This window comes from Limanda limanda, chromosome 19, assembly GCF_963576545.1.
Source record: "Limanda limanda chromosome 19, fLimLim1.1, whole genome shotgun sequence".
NCBI classification, from domain to species: domain Eukaryota; kingdom Metazoa; phylum Chordata; class Actinopteri; order Pleuronectiformes; family Pleuronectidae; genus Limanda; species Limanda limanda.
This window is the reverse complement of record NC_083654.1, coordinates 350,002-371,637: the sequence shown is the minus strand read 5'-3', so window position 1 is coordinate 371,637 and position 21,636 is coordinate 350,002. Positions and strand designations below refer to the sequence as shown.

The following is a 21,636-nucleotide window of genomic DNA, read 5'->3' as shown; positions in this document are numbered from 1 at the left end:
ATTTAGTTTAATCTGCAAAGCCTGGCACATTACTACCATGAGTGACTGAACCAACAAAAACAAACTGTGTGAAGTAAGTGAATTTTTCACTGTACCATGCATCTACATAGGTGAGTATATACCCTCTGTTTGTTACAAACACATGATCTGCTCGTGTCCCAAATAAAACTGGTTGCTATGAAGACAAACATTTTCTCTAACTACCTTGTAAATCAGCCAATATATACATTAGATGAAAGAGCAGCACATTCGTTTCATAAGCTTAATGTCATGACGAGGACGTTATGTTTCCGTCCATGTCATTGTGTTGATTTGTTGACTGTATTTTATTGTTTATTTGTTTCTCAGCAGGACTACACAAAATCTACTGAATGCTTTCACACAAAACCTGGTGGAGAGCATATATTCATGGTGATGATATCGATGACGCTTCGGAATTTGTTGTAGCTGGATTGATTTTTTTTAAGTAGGCTGTTGAGCCTTAGCCGAGGCTTGCGCTGGAGTAAGGGCCAGTCTCCTTCTCTTTTGTCTTAATTGTGAAAACAGGAGTTTCTAATTTTTGCAAGTGAAACCATCTTCCCTGTCACCTCTCAGGGAGTTAGTGCAGACATATCTCATTTACCCATGGAAATATCTCTTAGCTTCTTGATTAAAGCATTTACATCTGTAACTGTCCAGCCTCCGTCCTCCTAACATTCAGAGCAGTCGCACAGAAATCTGCTGTACAGAAAACTGCTGCACATTATCATGGGGCAGTGGCACTCTTTGCGTCCTGACCAGCTAATGTTTTAAGTAATGGCTTGTAAGGCCTGACGGATCTTCTCGAGCTGCGGGGCCCGGTGCTCAAGAGAGCCGAGCGAATCCATCAAAGCGACAGGATGAATTAGTGCCACAACACCTCACTACCTGTTAGGAGGAACTCCCATCAGCAGTAATTGATTTGATGAATGCTCGAGAGGGGAGCTCTGTGTGACAGAGAGCCACACAGAGCGAGAGGAAGGTCCACGCTCTGTTAGGATCCTTCACATGGGAGGACAAAAACAGGTTTTCACAGGAGGGGGTGACTTAAAGCAACTAAATCAGGGTTAAGAAAAAGAGACGAACAGACTGTGTGATTTTCTGTCTTTTCTTTTCTCTGTATGTACAAGTTATACTGGAAATGTCTCCTATTTGTATTTACACAATTCAAATACTTGATGATGTTATTCCTGTAGTTTGTATCACAAACAGCTTTCCATATTACGATCCATAACAACAACTACGGTGCACTCACAAACTGAACATGGATAGGTTAGGTAAAGTCTGTGCACTCTGTACTGTATTGAATGAGTGTTAGATTAGAATTCAGAAAAAAGACATGATCCTATGAAATAAGGAACCGACTAACTTTCCTCCCGTCACACACACACACACACACACACACTGAGAATTAGCATATTAGCACTTGAACTAGCATAATAATAATACCTTCTAATGAAACAAAAGCAGAAAACACAGTTAAACAGAATTACCCTGTTAATCATCGTCTCTTGCCTGCTGTAAAATCTGACTGATTCAAGACCTGTTGTAAAAAAAAATGTTGCTCATAAAAGTCACATCCTGTTTGCTGTGAACTCAGTCTCGTGAATAAATGTGCACCACTCCACCCCACAATATGCTAATCATGAGCCTCGAAATATTCTTACATTTCCACCGTGCAAAAATACCTTCTTCCTGTCTTTGAAATAGTTTTTGGCCAATTAAACACAACTGGACATCACTTATTATCAATGTTGTGGTGCTTTCCACCACTGCTCATGGTCTTCATCAGCAGAGACAAGTGAAAACTCTGAGCTTGGAAAAGATTGTGTTCAAAGTTCAGATTATTTTTTTCATTTCTAATTTGTTACATGAAATCAGTAATAACTGAAGAGCGATTCCCCCCCATCAGAAGAAATTTAATATATAAAACGATGTATAATATTGGTTATTTAACTGGTTGTCATGGGATATTATGTAAATATCAGCTGCATTTTTGTCCATTGAAGGCAATTTCAGTGAGATGCACTGATAAATAAACCACACAGACGAACAGACACATAACACTTGGGTACTGGTTTAAAGGTGATACTGCCCTGATATCAAATGATTTATGAAAAGTACCTCCTTCACCTCACTGTCTTCTATGGTGTTTCCATCATCTGTATCACTCCGACACTTTAAATTGCTCGTGTATTGGACAGCTCTGAATTCAGGGAAATGAATGTGATCATGTTTACACTGTATATTTGATCAACGCCCTGCATGGGATTCGTTTTTCTATGACTGAGTAAGAAAAACAGGAATTGATGGCATTGAAATGATAAGAGGTAAAAAATGTAGCAAATGGCAAACAATGAGAATGGGCTACATCCGATTCCCAGGAAGGAAGGGAGCGTTTGAAGTCGAGGGTCAGCTTAGATAAGACAAGTTATTCATGTGAATCTGAGGAGGGAGTGCGGAGAATAGAAAGGCAGTGAGAGTGCGATAACCAGACAAGGAGAAAGAGAGAGGCTGTAAATGAAAAAAAGAGAGATAAGGGAAGAGTGGAAAGTCTCCTCCTTCTCGTCGCCACTGCACCACCTGTCCAAAGGATGACTCTCATCCCGCTCACTGACAACTGTCAGATCCAGACACACGCTCCCTTGTGGCCATTTTCTCTCCCCTCTGCTGTGACTGCAAATCCAAATAGAATTGCAATTCTGAAAATCATTACGGCCACAATCATCAGGGCTGCTGTAAACAATGACGCCCTGTCATCTTCCGAACTGGTGGACTGATAAGGCCTGTGAATCATCTATTCCCTCATCGCTCACACACGCTGTAGGTCTGTGTTGAAATGTATTGATTAGTGGAATAGGATGGGCTACATTAAAGTGAGTTTGCAGTAAAATTAACAAATTCAGTTTAACAAATATATTTCTTATCATTGAAGTTATACTCTATAATTTTGTTATCGCCCCCTCAGTGATTTTTAACATCAACTCAACCATTTTCTGCAGGCACAAATACAATTTAACCATTCCTGGTGTTGGAAATGATTTCAAACCTAAAGGAAAGGATATTACTTCTTTAATATGTTTATGCCTGTAAGTCCAGTTCAGTGATATGTTTATATTTATTTGTGATTATGTTTATGTTAACAAGGAGTTAAGTTACTATGCATAATATAGTACTTGAAGTGATGAGGCCTCATGAGCTAACTCCCTTCTGCATTTAGGGTCTTAGCTTTCTGGAGCTAATTGGATTTCTGGCTCGCTAACTCCACTCTCGTCAGTTTAATTTTCAGACGCAGCCTGCAACTTTGTTTTCAGTGGAAAAGCTCAGTACAGTGGTTTTATCACTGTACTCTACCTATCCAGCACCTATCCAAGTTAGTAATGAAACCTTGTAAAGCTAGTGGCCCATAAAGTGCCTTTAAAGCCAAATTGAAAGGAGCTGATAGGGAACAAAACAGAGCAAAAAAGTGGGAATATATTGGGCTTGCAGTCTTTAAGACAACAAATTAATACCATGTTCTGGATCCAACACTTACTAACCACTGATTTGGTTGATTTAGATTTCACAGGCAGAAGATTATATAGATTCTTGCACTTGATATTAATTGTGTGAGATTCAAATTGAACACTCTTGCTTACTGTGCTTTCTGCAACCTGCTGACTGGACTCTGCAAAATTGTGAGTGAAAAGACACTCTGCACCTGCAGTGTTTAGAGATTTTGTAGTTGAATAAAGTGGTGACTCCTGAGAAATCATCAGCTGCACATTAAATACAAGCGAGCTCCAGATAAACGGTTTATGTCATATCAGCTCTTTCATTAATCTCAGAGTTGTGAATAAGGACCAATGTTATTTGGATCATGTCATGAAAAGGTGTTAAAGTCAGCATATAATTTAATATCAATCAACACCCATGTTGTATATATTCTGCTGTTCATCTAATTTTCAGGTATGGCTACAGGTTGTGAAAATGAATTAGGTTAACTTCATTAATGTTGGTGTTTATTTCCATAACTACCAGGACTAAAACTGCAACATTCTAAGCTTCTTGACCAACAACATACAACAGATCGAAACCAAATCTTTGACCTGTACCTATGTGTACGTTTTGGTAAGTTATTTTTTAAAAGATTTTAAATGATTCTCATGAGTGGATATAATAATGAACCATGAACTTTACAAATGTTGTTTTCTTTACTTTCAATAATGCAAGCAATGGCTATTCTACAGGATGTATGAAGTAATTGAGGACAATAACACCAAACTAAATGATAAAAATAGGAGTTTTGTCTTACTGTTTGTTAATCCCATCCATAGCACATAGGATCATTGCAATCATTATCCATTGTGCTACTACCTGTGCTGCCACTCTTAAGGTTTGCATACGTTTAAGGCCAATTTATGCCTGTGCGTATTTTGTAAAACGGATAGATAAGACCGCCCTATCCGTCGTGGAACGCCCTCTCCGAGCGCCTCGGAGAGCTTTTTGTACACCTCTGATTTTTCTATCTGTCCGTGTTTATGTCGGAGAGCCCACGGACAGCTCTTGGCTGTGATTGGTCCGCGAACGACATCATTTCCGTATGACGTCATTTCCGTACGACGTCATTTCTGTTCGACGTCATTTCTGGACCTCAAACTTCCTGCTTCCTGTCACATCAAACCCAAACACAGCTATGATTCTACGATTAATGTGACGTGTGTGTTGAGCCAGCGGAGTTGTCCGGCTACCGGTGTCTCGTTCGAGCACTGACGGCATGTGTGCACAGTCACATACGGTTATAACGAGCTTTCATAACGGCGCTAGCAGGCTAGGCTAGCGCGCTAGCAACCATGCTAACTGCGGTGGTAACAGTGCAAAAACCCGCCGTCACAACTTTAATTCCACTTCTATCATGACACTGTTTCTATAATACCGCCAGGCTAGAAGCAAACACTGGGTAGTAGTTAGTGCCGGGAGTGTGTGTGGAAGCCGGGAGGGAAGCTAGCTAGCTCCTTCTAGCCTCAAGCTTCAAGCTGTGGAATCAGCAACACAGTTCGGAAACAAGACTGGGGAACCGCTGCGCTAAGAAACGATAACATCAGCATTTTGACCCGCTGGGTGTCACTTTATTTAGTTCTGTTAGTTGCCATGGTTCAGTGTGTGGGGACAAGCAGACAGAGATAAACAGAGACATGTGGACTTCTTCTTCCCAAAATTTGGGTAGGCTTCTCTGAGCTCGTCTTCCGTTGCGCCACCTATGGGTTTGGCGGTGAATTTTTTTCAACGTACAGTGGTCGGAGAGGCAAAAATCAAAAAGACTCTTTGCCCTCCGTGGAGCCCTCTCCGAGAAACGGATACGTAAAAGTATATAAGAGCCTTTAGGAAAGGCTTGACCATGGTTAGGCTGAGAGTTAAACATTAGGAGAAGATCATTTCTATCACATTCACATCCTTTGTCGAACTTACTCCTGCCTTCCCTCTGATAAATTAAATTACCAGTTATATCCCCCAAGAAATTTGTCTGGAAAAATGTGGTTGTTTCAGAAAATGTGAGCAACCAATGCTGTTATCACATAGTGAGAACAGTCACTAGGTGCTTGTGGCTAAGGGAGTGGAGAGGGACTTCCACTAACCAGAAGGTCAGCGGTTTGATCTCTGGCACCTCAAGTCTGCATCCCAAATTCTCATTGGAGAAGAAATGTAACCCCAAATTACCCCTGACAGCTTCGGCAACAATGAATGAATGGTTTGTGGAAAAACACTGCATATAAAATGTGTGAATGAATGGGTATGTACAACTTGTTTGATAAAAGTGCTCTTATTGGTCAATAAGACTGGAGAATCTCTATGTAGATACAGTCTATTTCACCACTGAGAATATTTTATTAATTTCTAATGAATTATAACTTTATTCCTGCTCAGCACATCAGGTTTTTATCTTAATGAACGGTTTTCTTCATGCTGGCAGCTGCTGAAGTTTACTGCTCTCTCTACCTGTCCTATGAGCAGGGAGAGAGGGAATGAGGCAGGTATAACACTGCAGTTGTCATTTTGCTGTTAAACCTAACTGACTTTATCATTTGTTCCTCTTCCAAAAAAAAAAAGGAAAAAAAACAACATCTGTGTTGACAATTCGCAGCCTGCTTCTCCTCGCCTGTGTTATATATCATCCTGTTTGCTTGGAGTGACAGCGACATCACAAACAGCCCTGCCTGACAGACATGTGGGTGTTGACGACAAATTGGAATACTGTACTCATAAAGCAGCCCGAGCATAAAAGTCACTCTCGCTCACCTCCCTTCCCTCTTTCCCGCTCTGTTCTACATCTCACGTTTCTCTCACTTCATCTGGCTTTGCTTTAAAAAGTCAGAAAATGGAGCAGAGAGTTGATTCTTTGGAGAATTAATGTCAGGACTTTTCTAAACTCTACAGTGAAGGAGAACGGATAGCACGTAACTCCTGCATTTAACAACCCACTCCACAGTGACCAGGTCCTTGTGATTTCAGATCGTCCTCTGGCATATCAGCAGCCCAAAGTGACTGGATTCCATCAGACACTCTTAATAACTGTCACTCACGTGCATTTATTTTGCCTCTAACTTCTCAGACTTATATTTCAGGTCACGTCAGACATGTTAAGAACACTGTATGGTAACAATTTGTTTTATATATCATACATAATTTGTTCAAATCTATAATCAAATAAACTGTAAAGTTCAATACTTGGCTTTTCTTGCATTTGATTTGTGTTATTAAAATGCAGAATTGTGAAGATTTATACCCCAAAAAATATTTCCTACAACTCATTTTTCAATCATTATCCTTGATGTAGCCTATGTTTGTATGGCATGTTTTTCATGCATTAAAGAAAATAATTTTTGTTCATTCTTCTCTCAAACAGCTATTTTAATTCTTAAAATTGTTAAAGATGGAATTATCATTTGGATACTTTACAGAGATCTTTTAAATATAAAGTAAACAATATAAGACCTAGTAGTGAGCCCTGTGGAACAGCAACATTCAGAAACAGTGTTATCTTTTGAGACGTAATGCCAGCAATGCCTGACTTACACAACTTTAACCATGAGTGTACATTTTCTGTAATTACAAGATACGAATACTCACCAACCTTGTCTATTGCTCTAGGTTATTTTTAAATATTTTTAAGTAGGTGATTTTGGTGGATATAAAACCCTTTTTGGATTAATTTATTCACAATAAAATGGTTTGTCATGGCAGGAGGAAAAGGATCAGTCAGTTGATAAATAAGATTAGAACCTCCAGTGGCCATACTGCTTTTGATTCCTCTATCAGGAGCAAATGGGGGAACAGTGTGATGTTAAGGAACCTTATAAATCTGTTAGGGAGAGGTTCACTGGTAATGTGGGGTTTGGAAAAACGGAAAAAGTGACTTGGCCTACTGCTTGTATTCTGTGCTTATACCACAATCTTTCCCTAACCATGACCAAGTCATTATTGTTCCTGAACCTAGATGAATCATAATCACACAGGTAAGACCTGAAACAACGGCCTGTCATCACATGCACAGAGAAGACACTACCAGAAAATAAAAACATGTGTCACAGATTCAGTGTTTTTTTGCTTAAAATGTTACAAGTTACTAGAATTTTATTCGGACATTAGATCAGTAATTGGGCCTACAGAAGCACTCAGTGCTCAGAGCGTTTAACATTAATGGTCTCCAGTGAATCTCCAGTGAGACTAAGAGAATTCTTTAACAGTTCTTTCGACAGGGCGAAGTTGGGCTCATTGCAGGATTTACACTGTTGAGTAAAATCCTTTCTCTCATTGCATTGAACTGATTTCTCTGCTTCAGAAATAGTGCAATCTTTCGAACCAATATGTGGGCTTAAAGTATGGTTTTGAGAGCTCACATGAGTATTCATCACTCATTGATTTTTTTATAAGTCATCCATGTCTCTGGAGCAGGGCGACAATGTCCGCATGGTCAGTCACTGTAACATAACAGGATGAAAAGATCTAAAGGAGAAGATAACGGACATGGCTGGTAACTCCCGTCACTGAGTGCCATGACTGCTGGACTGTGAAGCTCCGATGGGAGATCCATCACTGCCGACGCGGCAGAGGGAAGCATCACCCCCCACCCCTTCTTCCTCTCCATTTCCACTATTTTCTCCTCTTCCTCCTCCTCCTGCTGCCTCCTTGAGGAGTGCAGGCTCTCAGACTGTTCTGTTTCACTAGTCAGTCAAGCCCATCATAAGGTTAGAAATCAAGGCAATCCATCACTATACAACTCTAAATCCACTGCCTGCATCAGCATTGTATCCAGTATCATAATACAGATGCTGGTGTACCATGGTAAATGACTAAATTCAGCCTGAGCCATTCCAACTAAATCAGAATCAGAATTCTTTTTTTTGCCACGTATATTTGCATATATAGGAAATTGCCATGGTCCTCATCCTCAATAATAAATATTATAATATCAATGTTATTTGGTCATTTGCCTCCATCTATGCTTTTTTATAACAACACAAGGACTAGTTTGTCAGATTTTCCAGAATTCACTGTATGGTATATTTAAATAAAACCAAATAACATAAATAGATGCTCCAGAAACAATTTAATCAATCATATAATCAATCACATTTATTTGTATAGCCCATATTCACAAATCAAAATTTGTCTCATTGGGCTTTAACAAGGTGTGACATCCTCTGCCCTTAACCCTAAACAAGAGTAAAGAAAAACTATAGAAAAAATAACTTTTGACAGGGTAAAAAGAACGTAGAAACCTCAGAGAGCCACATGTGAGGGATCTATTTAAGACATATTTAATGATTTTCCTTCCACATGTTATAAAACTATATACAAATCAATGTGTCATTGTTAGCAGAATTGATGATAAATTACACCAAAAGTAATAAAGGAATTCAAATTTTAAAAGGCAATAAATAATTAAACCAGCTTCATATAGCTTAATATATAGCATAATTAAATTACTTTGAAATGATTCCAGTATTGCACTATAATATTTCAAACTGTGTTCTGTGGAGACGATTAATCTATATTCTTACACCAGTCATGATACTGCCACACAGTTTACTGTGTACTACAGATGGGGTGAATGTACAGATATAGAAATTACGATATACAGTCCTGATCAGGTTATTCTATCAACTGCACTTCATATATTTAATGTGACGTGTTTTCTCACTGTCCATTACAGCAGCTAATAATCTGCATAACTAGAGAGCTGTAATCACATTTACATGAAGTGATGAGTAACAAATTGTATTAAAGCTCAAGTGTGTGAGTATTATTAGAAAATGTTGACAGATCTGTGGGGAAAGCTCTTGATGAAGTCTCTCTGGGGATGAGAAGAAATGTTTTAAATCATCTGCTAAAGACTGAAGAGAAATTATTTGGTTTACTTAAAAATCGTGTAAGAAGTGCCAAAAATTGCTCTCACGCTGAAGTATGAAGACATATGACAAAGCAACAGCTCAGGGCACAGCACTCACTTCACAATCTAAATGTAAGTTCTAGTGGTGTCACATATCACGTTCTTAATTCACAATGGTTCCAGTCCAATTACTTTTTCAACCCTATTTTAAGCAACAATATTAACAGATTTGGGACTTTATAAAAAAATGTAAATTAATACAGTATCTGCGGGAGTAAATCAAGCAGACGTGTTCGAAGCAAAAACTTTGTAAAGGAAATAAAAGAAAGCTACAATATCATACAGCTGATAACATGTTGCTAATGTTAGGTAAACCTTGTTCCTGATCCCCAGCTTTGACCCTTAACTGCTAATTTAGCTAAATTAGCTAAATTATCTTGTAAAATACTGATAATTATTGACACCATACTCCTCTGATACAACTCTAATGCTACAGTGAAATTACATAGAAAAATCCATCCCTGACTGTCTGGATTTGTTTTTCTGAGACTGTTGTTTGTTTACCGCAGTTTCATGGTGGAAACCGTAAGGCATTCATGATATTTGCCATATCAAAAACACCATATCAACAAGATGCTGAGTGTGAAAAGAAGCTTCTGTTATGAAATGAAAAAAAGATTCTGGCATCCTAGCTACATGAGGATTTAGGGCACTGACTATGTTTAGTGTTATTTAAGTTTTTTTCTTCTTAAAAATTATCTTAATTTAAAAAGAATTAGCACAATTGTGAAAAGTTGTTGTTCATTAAAGGCCTATTCATGGTTCTGAGTCGAAGCTACGCTGTAGGTATGAACGTAACCTAAACACGGGGCCTAAGCCGTTGTGATTATTCATAGTTGTATGTAGGTGTGTCGCTTTGCAATTACACTGCCAAAACAATCGGGGGCGTGGAGCTGACACACTAGTGGCCATAGAGTTTCTAGTCGTGTCTTCTGGTTTCAGGTCTGCTTATTTATAAATTCTCTGGAGTCTCTCCTTAATTCAGAACAATGGGAAGTGTTCTCAGGTTGGAGCTGACAGATGTTGAAGAACTACTTTTTCTTAAAAAACTACAAAGAAGAAAAGAAAGATGTGTGAGGAGATGGTCTATACGACCATTAAACTGAGTGAGGCGATGATACCAAGCGGACCAATCACAGCTCTGGAAGTCTGCATTGCCACCATGCATAGTTTTATGGAAGGTGCACATCGGGGTACGGGGTAGGGCACAGGGTAGGGTACAGTGTAGGGTACACGTCTACATGGTAGCTTCGCAATAGCTAGGGCGTCGATTCGATGCAGAGGCATGAATTGGGCGTTAGACTCATAACCTCAGTCTTATCTGGAAAGCAAATGTTGTGGTGGCCTGTTTAAGACCATGATCGTGTATTTGCACCACCCTCCACTTACATCTGGTTATACACCTTGATCTGATAAAGGGCAAAAGAAAAGGCCTCATAATACATATCCCATGAATCAGAGGGGAAGCCCGGGTGTTAATTGTCCTTCTGGTAAATCTGGTAAAATAGGACTAAAAACTGTAAAGGGAAGCAGCCAAAATTTCACAGACAGACGAGTGTGATAGAAGCTGCGAAAAATGTTTTATGGACCAGCCAGATTCCGACACACCAAATATTTCACCAGAGAAGCTGTTGTCATTATACACACTAACTGCTCATTTCAGCTACTGCTGATCATTTGGACTGAACAAGAAAAATCCCAGAAATTCAATATGTTACACAAAAATATAAATCAAGGTCACATTAACGCTCACTTGGAGTCGAAGGTACCGTATTCATTCTCCTCATTGTTCTCTTTAGCTTCACAGCTAGTTGATAACTATGCTATGTGCTGCTGGGCAGGAAGTGAACATTGAGGTTTTTTGAGTTGTCACTGATGCGGCTGAAAATTTGATTAATTTGAGTGCTGGAACTCGACCACACTGTCAGGCTGCAGGCCATCAAACCAAAACAACAAGTGCGGCTTTAAACAGCAGTGGAGCTACTACACTCACAGATACCCATATACAACTCTATGGTTTTTTTGTCTTCATTTTAAATGCTAATTGCTCACTGCACAGGATTAGTTCTGAAAAATATGTTGGATACAGAGGCCTAGTGCTTTCAAAATGGGCTTTTGAATCCTCTTATGTGCAGATGTGAGTTTTGGAGAGATCTGCTCTGTCGCTTTCAGCTGAGACTGAACCATGCACACCGCAGACTCTGGAGCCACAGGAGCACCTGGAGATGCAAAGCAGGGTGGACCAGGTTATCCAGTCGCTCCCTACCTTCAGAGACATTCCTCTCCCCGGGCTACTTCAAAGCGCCTCTATCGCGGTGCTGTTTCGCCATAAAAGGATTGCACTACGAGGAGAGAGAGAATCAAGGGATGTTAAGCTTCCCTCAGGATCAAACCCGGGTCGTGAACAGGCGCTCGATTTCAAGAGAACAACACCCTTCAGTGATCAGCTCCAGGTTTGACCTCTGAACTATGGAACGCGATTGAAAATCTGGACCAGTGCATTGTGTAGAAAAAAGAGGCTGTGGTCATTAATCACACCTTCTCGCGTGCGCACCCACACACACACACCCAGACACACACACAAGCAAAATACAGGCTGCAGAGTCAACTGGCTGGTTATTCTAGGAATATTTAAGGGATCTTGCTCTCCAATTTAACACCTTCAAAGATCCAAATCCAGGGATGATTCCCCTCATTCAGCCCCCCTCTGGACTCCAGACACCACAGTGTGTGCTATTATCATTGACTTTATGGCCAAACACCAAGGTCAAGTGTTGTTTTGGCTGTTTGTGTGTGTTTGCAGCCGCCTGGGGAGGCTGAGCTCAGATCAGAGGAGCCCAGGACTCACAGGCAGGTTCACAGAGGTGCCAGTTCACACAGTGTAAAGTGCTGCACCAAGACTAGGTCACCTTGACATGTAGTTTCCAAAACTGTGCATTTTCAATCTGCCTGCCGAGATGTAGTGGGATTGTAGGTCAAAGGTCAGCTCCAAAGAAGCAACCTCATTTTCAATTATAGTTTCATTTTAGTCATGTTCCAAAAAAATTATAAATGTCGTCTTAGTGACTTTAAAATATCTAATCATAGATCTAGCCCCAGAGGTTTTAATGTACATTACAACAAAGTTGCATTTTTTAATACATTTTTATTCTTATGGTTTTTTTTTCAGCAAACACAATTAAACATACAAACACATGGACAATTAAGCTATTTGTTCACTCAGAGCTGATACAATAAGTTAATTAATCAATTTGATTTTTCTAGTGAAAAATGCAGCTACTTTCTTATTCTATTGAAGCTTTCAGTCTTTTTATAAGCAAATACAATCAAATTCTCCTTGGTCAGACCAAGTCCTGGCTTAGTCCTGGCTCATGCTTCATCTTTTTTCTTCCAAAATCTAATTACACCAATATTTACATTTGAGTGTAAAAATATCACATGCTTATATTTAACATTTATCTGAATATTATTATATAAAGATGTGTGTGTGTCTGTTTATGTTTCTACATGAATTGGTTTATAAAATAATGTAAACCAAAATACAAAAAGTGACTATAGGACATTTTACAGTGTAAAAGTAAAATTGCCAATGCTGTCTGGTGGACAGACTCTGTCTGTTCTGATTATTCCTGTTACTAACGATCACTAGTCTGATCTTTTTTTGATGAAGTTGACCTGGTTTATCCTTCATTTGTAAAAAAACAACCAAAGGAATCAACAATCCCCAAACCTCTTCTCAGAAAGACCTCTAGATATCATAGCACCACCTGCATGAATGACCTCTAAAACACTTTCTCACGTCCCATGATACCTGCAAACACCTCTGGAGCCTCCTCAAACACGCTCATTAAGATCAACACAAATGCCTTCAACATCATTGGACCCTCAGGGATGTTTAAAGACCTGCTGAGGCCCCCTGGAGGCCCTCAACTCTCCCTAGATATCCACTTCAAGACCTCCCACCCCACTTGTCAACGCCTTGAGAGGCAGTGGCGGTTTGCGTAAGCGTTGTGTGCAAAAGCTGCTGAATGAGAGCCGGGTAACAGGGCTGAGCTGAGGCCAGGGAGACGGCAGCGGGGGGAATTGCCATGTTGTTCTCCAAGACTGAACTCTCAGCCCTTTTGTACTCGTCTCTCTCAGCAGCCGGGGCTTGGATAGCTCTGAGGTGACACCTCCATGCTGCTTTAAAAGCTAAGTACCACAAGGGTTGAAGAAGGAACTGAGAGAAATGTTCACTTTGTTGACATCTGGGCAGAGAAAAAAACACACACCACTGCACTGAACTGTACTGTAAAGCGCTTTGAGTCGTCATCAAGACTAGAAGCCTGATATAAATACAGACCATTTACCATTTGCACACTACACTGCTCGCACTTGATGGCCAGACCATGCACTTGGTCTTACTTGTTGGCCATGTGTGTGTGTGTGTGTACGTTTGTGTGTGTGTGTGTGTGTGTGTGTGTGTGTGTGTGTGTGTGTGTTTGTGTGTGTGTGTCTGTGTGCATGTTCGTGTGCGTGTGTGTGTGTGTGTGTGGCACAGCATGCGGGCATTTCCAGAAATGCCTTTGCTATATAATTGAATTAATAGTGGCCCGCTCTTGATTTCAGCTTCAAACAGCGCATTGAAAACATATTGCTTTTTCATTACGATGGGCTCATTCCAAGCCTGTGTAGGGGAGAGGGGGTGTGGTGAGATGGGGGTCGCAGGGTGCTGCTGTTGCTGCTGCTGTTGCTGCTGGTGGTGGTGGTGGGTGTTCACACTGTGTGAACTGTGCTGTAGTGATCTCAGTGGGACTTTCCTTCCCTCCCCACCGTGCAGACTGCTTGACACTCCAGGCCCCATTTGCGCTGTTTGATAATAACACTTTAATGTGACTGTGGTGTCTGTTGCCAGTGGGACCGCTGCATCTGTTATTCCCAGGGGAGACAGGAGGGAGAGATGGTTTGGGTGGGTGGGGGTCGGCAGCAGCAGCAGCAGAGGAGAGAGCCAGAAACCACAGAGACCTCACATCATGCTGCACCACGGCCTGGGCGAGAAGAACGTCTGCCAGTTTTTATTTAAGCAATGTCAACATGGCTCAAATCCTACAATCCCTCCTGTAGTATGAGTTTATGAATATGAGAAGAAGTCAAACTGATGACATGAAATCCAATGATTCCTCCAGATAATGAAAAATCATTCGGCAATAATCTTTTGAAAATAATTATAAAATCCAAAATCAAGGGAGATATATTAGATCAATGTTGTGAGACGAAAGCAGAATCAACAGTGCTCAAATATGAATGCAATTTAAAAAACATAATTTTAAACAACAGTGATGACCATAAAAAGAGTCAGATATTGAGTCAAAGGTCAGATCGAGCAGCTACGAAATTCAAGAGGTGCAATCTCAGTTTTTCAAAATATCTTTCACTGAGATTCCTGAACCTCTATTGTTCTTAAAAATACACAGACCGCTATTAATGTAAACACAATTATTCCTTCATTCATATCTATCAACTTATTTAAATTGTTGAATTAGGAAAATCATTTGTAGCAGCAAAATTGCAGGGTATTATAAAATGGAAAGAAAAGTTAAACATGAAATACAATTTGATAACAGATTAGAGTGTTTACAGATGCCGAAGAAGACACAACACCTCTTTCATGTATCCATATAAACTGCTGTGGCTTAGACGTGCGGAATTCCCATTAAAATGATGTATGTATAGAAATCATAATAATCCCAAATGGGATTCTTTTGTCCGGGAATAATGAGAGGTGTGTTAATTAAATAAGTGGAGCCATAGGTGGTGGTCCCGCTCTCCATCTGTACGGTAACAGTCTACCTGCCGCGCTGTTATCGGGGTCAAGGCGCGGCTCGCAGACAAGAGGCTTAAACGGAGACTGGAGCCTTAAACACGAAATAAAACCATCAAAGTTCAGCTCTAATCCTCCGCTGCTGCGGATAAGGCTGATGGTTAACGCGCTGCACAATAAACTCGGTTTACTCGAGCCGGGATGATAGTGTGTGCGCGCGCGTGTGTGCGTGTGTGCGCGCGCGCGTGTGTGTGTGTTTACCAGCTATAATTCAACTCAGACTACACGGCGAACAGGATTTAGTTGGAAAGACGTATTTTTAATCACCGCTGCGCTGTATTATAATAAAACACACACACACACACATACACACATCTTTTCCTAGACAGTATGATTTTTTTTGTTACAATAAAGTCATGCTGATATCTGATGTCGACAAATTAAATCTAGCTTCAAGAAGAAGAAGAAGAAGAAAAAGAAAAAGAAGAAGAAGAAGAAGAAGAAGAAGAAGAAGAAGAAGAAGAAGAAGAAGAAGAAGAAGAAGAAGAAGAAGAAGAAGAGGCCGAACAATTTGTAAAGCCCCAAAAAAAGACTGAGAGAATGGAAAAGTTAAATAGAAAGCGAAGACAATACCACATCGGCTTTAGGTACTATTAGTTTTCAATTAAAAAAATCTGTTAAATAAATGTATATATTGTGAAATATATGTTAACCGTCTGGCCTGTTTAAATCTCTGTTAACCACTTATTTAAGGTGTGAGGCGCGGAATGTGTTTAAACGCTTTCAGCACCTTGGAGAGCTCCAAGTCCACCCGCTATGTTGGCTTTTAGACAAATGAAGAGGACACGCACACACACGCACGGACACGCAAAATCACACACACGCACGAACACGCTTGAACAACTGCAAATACAACTTTTTATAACAAATATATAGTTAGATAAAATAAAGAATTTCGTCATGGATCTTTGAGGTGTGTGTTTGATTAGAAGAAAGTAGGATTTACAAGTTCTCTGTTTTCTGTTTTCTCACATGAACTGAAAATCAAAAAAAAATTGTGTGGAAATTTAAAAGGCTAAAGAGGATCTATTTCAATTTTTGGGGGGATTCTACCTGTTTATTTTGGACACTGAAAACGTGAAGTAATGCTGCATTTTCCTTGTGTCAAAATAAAACCATTATTTACTTCAGTTTAAAAGCATACATTTGTTATACAATCACAAACCTGGATCATGCATCAGTACATAGTTTCAGGTTTATAACCACACAAATTAAGTTCATCCAGGAATTAAAGATTAACTCAATGACCAATTGCTGCCTTGTTGTTTTTTCTTGTTGGTTAATTTGAAGCGACCTTAACTATACTGTTAAAAGTACATTTCCAACAACTTCAGTTTGTTTTCCACGACGCGCCCGGTTAGATAACCAGCCGGACAGGTCACCGGGTCCCTGCCTAACCCGCTCGGAGAGTGTGTACTCTGCCAGTCCAGGCAGTCAGTGGAGGTTTGGTTTATTAGGGCGCCCCCGTGAGACCATTTTGCTGCATGTGCCGGTTAAAGATTTCTGTTCTAGGCGCCTCATTTCCGAATTATGTCTAAACAGAAACCGATAAATATCCCATTAAAAGACATGCTGTCTGTGTCAAATCACTAATTTCGATCCGTCGTTTCTGTGTAAAAAGCTGAACATCCTCAGCAATATTCTGCATATTACGCACATCGGACAAGGCACACGCGGTGCAACTTTCACTGTTAAACTTGATATTTTTGTCGAAGTGTAGTTAAAACAACAAAAACAAAAAAGTTTAAATAAAGCTAGAAGTTTGGATTCTTGCTACACACACTAGACAGTTTATCCAAAGTGCTACGCGGTCAAGCCAGTCAACAGCCGCGGACAGTTGTGCGTCTGAGCGGAGGTAAAGTGCGCCACTGAGAGTACACAATCACGGTTGTGTCCTCCAGACTTTGAGCGTGAGGCAAAGTAAAAGCAGAAATGCAGACTGAGCGGGAGAATCAAACTCACCAGGCAAAGCGCGGGTGTCAGGAGGAACACGGCGCACCAGCACGTCACCCGCATCCTCCCGGCACTCTCACAAACTTCCACTAATTTCCCACTCGGCTGGTAGTTGCAGCTTTGCCGACCATAAATCCACCCGGTGTCTGTCTCACAGCGCGGCCAAGCTCCTCAGCAGCCCAGGCGAGAAGAACACGGCGCAGCCCATGATCTTGGAACACAGACTGAGAGTTGGAGACGAGGAGGGGGGGGGCACAGGGGACGGAGGATCAGTTGATGCTGATGCTGATGCTGATGCTGATGCTGATGCTGATGCTGATGCTGATGCTGATGCTGCTGCTGCTGGTGCTGCTGCTCCGGGTGAGGATGTAGGGTTGGGGGTGGTGTCAGAGGGTTCGGGGGAGGGTGCAACACACAGCGGTTACTTGGGAGTTAATCCAGGTAGTAGGAGCAGCCGGGTCATCGCTGTGCGCAGGGTTCGAGTCCTGATTTTTCTTGCGGCCGGCGCATGCAGCGGTGTGAGCGCTCCGATCTGAAGGGAACGGCGGAGCTTTCCTCTTTATAACGAGCGCCTGCAACACAACCTGGGAGAGTATCGCTCCAGGGGAGGAGGGGGTGGATGAGAGGGGGAGGTTGGGGAGGGGGTTTCGGAAAAGACGAATAAAACGCGTGGAGATCGGTGCAGGATGCAGAGTGCGCACACTCTCGCTCTCTTCCCCCCCTTTTTCTCTTCTGGTGGAGAAAAAAAAGGCTGCTGGTGGAGAATGAATGAGCTCCTCTATTCAAACAAGCCCCACCTAAACTGAACAAACAGTGGCTGCTGTTCACTGGGGCCATTCCAATATGTGACTACTCATCACCACTGTCAGGATCTATAATGTTAAGAACATACGTAACTTTTGCATTCAACAATGCGCCACATGAATATATATACAAACACTGTTCGTCTGTGGGCCTAACACTGCAAAACACATACATCTTATCCAGTCACTTCTCTATATTAAGAAACCCCTCATTTACATGGAACAAGACAATTCATATAGTAAAACTATCTCAAGCCCTGGTCAATAGAGCTGAAGTTTGTCTGAAATTTGTAAAAGTGTCAGTGTGATGATACAAGAAAGTACAAGAAAGACTTCTGCACGGACATTTTGCATTTTAAATTTAAAAGAAAAAAAATCTTGAACTAAATTGATTTGCACTGAGGGTCTTTAGGTCATAATGCATAAAAAGGGCATCGTATCAAACCCAGTTTATTGCAGTTGGTGGCTGCATGCTGCTACATCCATTCAAAGTATAATAACGGTTATTCTATGTTTAGTTATCAATGGCCTCCCTTTCCCAAACGGAGCTCACGTGACTGGACACATGCATGTAGAGTACAACATGTACAAGTACAGTTACAGGCCGTGTCATGTTATCAGGTTATTTGCAAGAGCAGTGGATTTATGCTGTTTCTTGGTGTAACAGCTGTTTATACAGAAGACTTCAGAAGTTCATCAGTCAGTAGGATCAGATACAGAAGTTGCTCATCTTCATGTGTTTTGAGAGAATCAGACTTAACCTATACAGAGGGCTTGATGGACAGGGATGTTTTAACCTTCCAGGGATGTCAGGGGCAAAAGTAATCTCCTGCTGATTCTCCCCATGTGCGACTGCATTATGTTTCCCTCAAATGTAATGATAATGTGTTGTTAATGTACATATCTGACAAGTTACATCAGTGAAATCTTATTAGTCAGTGTGTTTGTTTGTGTATGAGACACATTCATTAGACAGGAGAAGTGAAAAATCCACTGTATCAAGTCAGTTTATGGATGTGTAATATTTTCAGAATGCTATAGCCTAACTTAATTTGGATTTATTGGGACTTTTTTCTCTTTTATGTGTGTCTACCCATATAAGTGAATTATGTCTGTCTTGTAATCTCATAAAATGGATTGTCCAAATGCATTTTGACACAGAAATAAGTATTATTGTTGTGACTGCAGCATTATTTGAAGTGTTTTATGGTTGAGTTTAGACTCTCACAGCACCTGGTTCGATCCTGGTCTGGTTCAATGCAAACAATGTCCACAATTACTTAAGATACTCTGTGTTTATTTATATAACCCCACCATGTTTCCCAAACCTTAACCAAACTGCTTATGTTACCTGAACCAAATGGGGCCCTGGATGTTGACCACCTATTCTGGTTATTTCTAAATTAAATATTTGTTTATTTCATGTGCAGTGTCAGCATAATGTTGAGGTTTTAAAGCTGGATAGTGATCTTTATAAAACAGGGCCTCATGATTGGCCCTGCATTATGGATTTGCCACCTTTACGTCTTTATTTGTTTAATTAATCAAATGACCACAAAGTAATTGCAACACAGTCCCCTGAGAGTTTGGGGCCCCTGGACAGAAGCCCGCTTTGCTTTATTAGTGATCCAGCCACGCCGTGTCAAGTCATTGTCTATACAAGTTTATCTCAGTGCTCTTTTTTCATTTGTTTGCAATTATACTAGGCTCTAACGACGTGTGGAGTTCCATAGCAAAGTCCTCATTCACATCCACCTCATGAAACTCTTCTTTCCATCAGAAAGACTTGACTCTATTCTATTTGTTAATTTTGCTGGCCTCTCATTTTGGAGTTGATTTCACAGACCGGGACCCAACATTCAGTCCTGAAAAACCTGATCACAGGAAAATCCATCGTTATTTGAGATCCCTCACATGTGGCTCTCTCTGAGGCTTCTAGCCCTTGGTATTTGTTAAGATATGTAAATTTGATTTATAGATTGAAACTCAAAACATCAAACAGGGTTAAACAAAATATCTAGGAACATTCTAACTCCAGGAACTTAAGAAAAGTATGTTGTTTTGTGTGAGTGTGTGTGTGTGTGTGGTCCTGTACTCATATCTTTGTGAAGACCCTACCAAATGTGGGCATTTTTGGAAAGTGAGGACATATTGACCGGTCCTCACTTTTTGAATGGGTTGTTTGAGGGTTAAGACTTGGTTTTAGGCCTAGGGTTAGAATTAGGTTTAGGTAAGGCCTTTTGTTTGGATGGTTAAGGTTTGAGTAAGGGGCTAGGGGTGGTATTATGTCAGTGAGGGTCCTCACTAAGATAGATGTACAAATGTGTGTGTGTGTGTGTGTGTGTGTGTGTGTGTGTGTGTGTGTGTGTGTGTGTGTGTGTGTGTGTGTGTGTGTGTGTGTGTGTGTGTGTGTGTGTGTGTGTGTGTGTTTGTGTGTGTGTGTGTGTGTGTGTGTGTGGGTGTGTGTGTGTGTGTCTGCTCTCCATGCCAGCAGAGGTAGGACAGGGTGACCAAGGCATGCTCAGATGCTGAGTGCGTGTTTCTGGGCTGGAGATAGATAGGGCTCTTTTTGTCAGGGAACAGAAGGGGCAGGGAGGTGAGCAGAAAAGAAAAGACGAGAGGGGCCATGCTTTAATAAATCCCCAGCAGTCTCATTGCTACAACATTGCAGTGTTCTGGCATTGTCGCCATAACTCAGCCAGCAGGGCTGATGGGATCCTGCTCTGAATGGCCCAGATAGCCTTCACGGGCCCAGCATGGCATGCAGCACCAGAGCAGGGGAAGATAAATCACAGGGGGTCGGCCGACTTGCATTGTGGCCGCAATAAAACACAGTCTCTTCTACGGTAAGCCAAAGGGCCAATAATTCACGATTAGCTCAGCATTCTTCCTTTTTTTTTGTAAGATTCCAGGAGGAACAGTTTGCAGAAGTTGAACTGGGAGTCAGGAAGTGCTGCAGAGACCAGCAAGGTCAGTGCTTGGAGCGACCCAGGTCAGTATTCACTGTGGTTATGTTTATGTATGACAATTACTATGTCATGATTTATGTCCAATGCAGATGTTCAGTGTCAGAGGAGGAAGTAGAGATGCCTTTATGTAGAGAAGGAGTATGTAAGGTTGGGGAGATTACTTGAGTATAGCACAGTGAACTTTAATGTAGGAGACAAAGTTCATGTTTTGTCACAGATCTTCCAGTCAGTGGTTACTTTCTTTTTGACTGTAGCCACAATCTTTGCATGTCTTCACATGCTGAAGATATTCAGCTAAACATTCACAGAATTAAACATTGATATCAGATGTAAAAGTTCAGGGGGAAGCTGTGGCAGGTCTTCCTCTAACCAGAAGGTTGGCAGTTCGATCCCAGTCTACCTACCCCCTTTCACATGGCTGGGCAAGATACTTGACTCCAAATTGCTTCAAAGAAAAAAAAGAAGTGCTGCCTTAAGATGCACTGTATGAATGTGTGTGTGAAAAAGTGGATGGCAAAAAACTGCAATGCAAATCACTTCTATTGGTCATCAAGAGAAGTGCTAAATAAAATACAGACCCTTCACCAGACCATCGTCAGTGAG

General features: G+C 40.9%; 1 protein-coding gene across 1 annotated transcript in view; it reads right to left on the bottom strand.

Moving 5' to 3' along the window:
- The window catches only part of nxph1 (neurexophilin 1), a 45,374-nt gene extending 28,050 nt beyond the window's left edge, over positions 1-17,324 (bottom strand). The window contains exon 1 of the mRNA XM_061093240.1: positions 17,271-17,324. Coding sequence (XP_060949223.1) covers positions 17,271-17,324 — 54 coding nt within the window. The remainder of the gene's footprint in view (positions 1-17,270) is intronic.
- Between the last annotated feature and the right edge of the window lie 4,312 nt (positions 17,325-21,636).